The sequence below is a fragment of the Triticum urartu genome, chromosome 4A, assembly GCF_056163025.1.
Source record: "Triticum urartu cultivar PI428250 chromosome 4A, HENAU_Tu73, whole genome shotgun sequence".
Classification (NCBI taxonomy): Eukaryota; Viridiplantae; Streptophyta; class Magnoliopsida; order Poales; family Poaceae; genus Triticum; species Triticum urartu.
Window position 1 is genome coordinate 29,866,150 of NC_141876.1, and position 1,758 is coordinate 29,867,907.

General features: G+C 46.1%; 1 protein-coding gene across 1 annotated transcript; it reads right to left on the reverse strand.

The window, feature by feature from the left end:
* Positions 1-247: 247 nt before the first annotated feature.
* LOC147974598 (uncharacterized) lies at positions 248-1,347 on the reverse strand. Its single transcript, XM_087519514.1, has 3 exons — positions 1,243-1,347; positions 874-1,156; positions 248-792 (listed from the first exon to the last, which is right to left on the reverse strand). Exons 1-3 carry the CDS (start codon positions 1,345-1,347, stop codon positions 248-250), a joined length of 933 nt encoding a protein of 310 aa, XP_087375640.1.
* Between the last annotated feature and the right edge of the window lie 411 nt (positions 1,348-1,758).

The window sequence follows — 1,758 nt, forward strand, 5'->3', positions numbered from 1 at the left end:
ATAAGCTCTAAGTTAGCATATTAGAGCCAACTTAGGTAAAATGAAGCTAACCTATGTCATTTTGGAAAATAAGAAGAATAAGAAGAAGACTATAAGCTTATTATGTAAACTTGTTCATTTTGTGCTAACATAAGTTATTTTGGAGCTAACCTATAGGAAACTAAGCATATTAGAGATAACATAGGTAACTAAGTATATATATATATATATATATATCATTTTGGAGATCTGACATACCTGACATAGTTCAGTTCTCATTGTTCTTCTCCTTCTCCTTCCTCAGCCCGATGCGCCAAGAGTGGCGAGGCGGTGGAGGCAGCTGTGGGATGTAGTCTTCTACCACAATTGACGTGGTCATGTCGCCCAGCTGTGGGATCGCCGGCGCCACCACCAGTGCGTGGTCATTGCCAGGCACCACCACCATCGCGAGGCCACCTTCAGGCAGGACGGGCACGACCATCGCTAGGTCATCCTTAGCCACCACCATCTCTTGCCCATGGTCAGCCACCATCATCTCTTGCCCATGGTCAGCCACCACCATCTCTTGCCATTGGTCAGCCACCACCAGTGCTAGGTCATCCTCAGTCTGATGCCCATCGTCATCCTGCAGCTCCTCATCCTCACTCTGCTCCTCTTCTCCCGCACTCCAGTCCGGATCATCCTTCTTGTTGTCTTTGCTGCTGCCAGAATTGCTGCTGCTTTCGCTAAAGCCAGAATCGTTGTTGCTTTTGCTACAGCCATAATCGCTGCTGCTTTGGCTGTAGCCAGTGTCGCTGCTGCTGCTCCCATTGCCTGTCCAAATGCAACAATGACCGTTAACAATCGATGTGAGACAAAGCCAAATGTAGAGGAATAAGAAGAGGCAGAACGCACTGCCATCTTCGTCGTCAGCGTAGCGCATGCGACACATAGTCGCGTTGAAAACCTTCACGATGAGCATTGTGGCGTCATCGTCGTACCTGAAGAGAAGAAAGTACCCGGTCCGTATGTCGTAGGCACTGTAGAACTTCTCCCAGCCACGACACAGGTACATGTGGCCCTCCTTGATCACCAACTCCACGTCCCACAGCCTGCGAACCCCACTACTGGCCTGTCGGAGCTTCACATTATCTGGCGGATCTTCACCCAGCATCTTCATAAAAGTGTCAGGCAGCCTCTGCAATTTGGGACAAGGAGTGATGTAGCAAACAACAGAGTTATCATAATGAGATGGGTGAAGGGGAGATCTCTCGTTTTATACACCTGCCTCGTGGCTGATACTGAAGAAGAAAGTATGATACTGAAGAAATCGAAAGCATCCAACTCATACTCCAGTGAGGCAGAGCGGCGGTGGCTGCTTCCCCCCATGCTTATCCAATCTTGCATGCATTTAAAGTTATTCAATCAGATGCCATATTATTTATTAACATGCTGCCAAGAAGCTTGAACATGCCATTACTAATGTCTAGCAGCATGGTAGAAAGAAAAGAAGTTAACATCTGAATGTTTTCCATGCTTATTTAATCAAACATTAGTAATGTCTAGCAGCATGGTAGAACGAATTCAGCCCTTATAGGCAGAAAAACAGCAGCAACAACAAAAACAGAACAGCCAGTAGTGCAAGACCAGATCATTTGCACAGTCCAAATGACCAAGACCAATTGGATTTTACCTAGTTAAAGCCATCACAAATGCACAGGTGTACCTATGCATTTGAGCACCTAAAACTAGTTAGAAAATCCAATAGCTAAGCCAATTAGAGTGCCACAAATACAGAGA

What these genes read in the sequence shown, in the direction of transcription:
- LOC147974598 (XM_087519514.1), bottom strand. Translation starts at nt 1,347, where the DNA reads ATGGGGGGAAGCAGCCACCGCCGCTCTGCCTCACTGGAGTATGAGTTG. An exon ending in CAGTATCAGCCACGAGGCAG is followed by an intron (nt 1,157 to 1,242) that starts GTGTATAAAACG and finishes CCCAAATTGCAG; the next exon opens with AGGCTGCCTGACACTTTTAT. An exon ending in CGCTGACGACGAAGATGGCA is followed by an intron (nt 793 to 873) that starts GTGCGTTCTGCC and finishes GCATTTGGACAG; the next exon opens with GCAATGGGAGCAGCAGCAGC.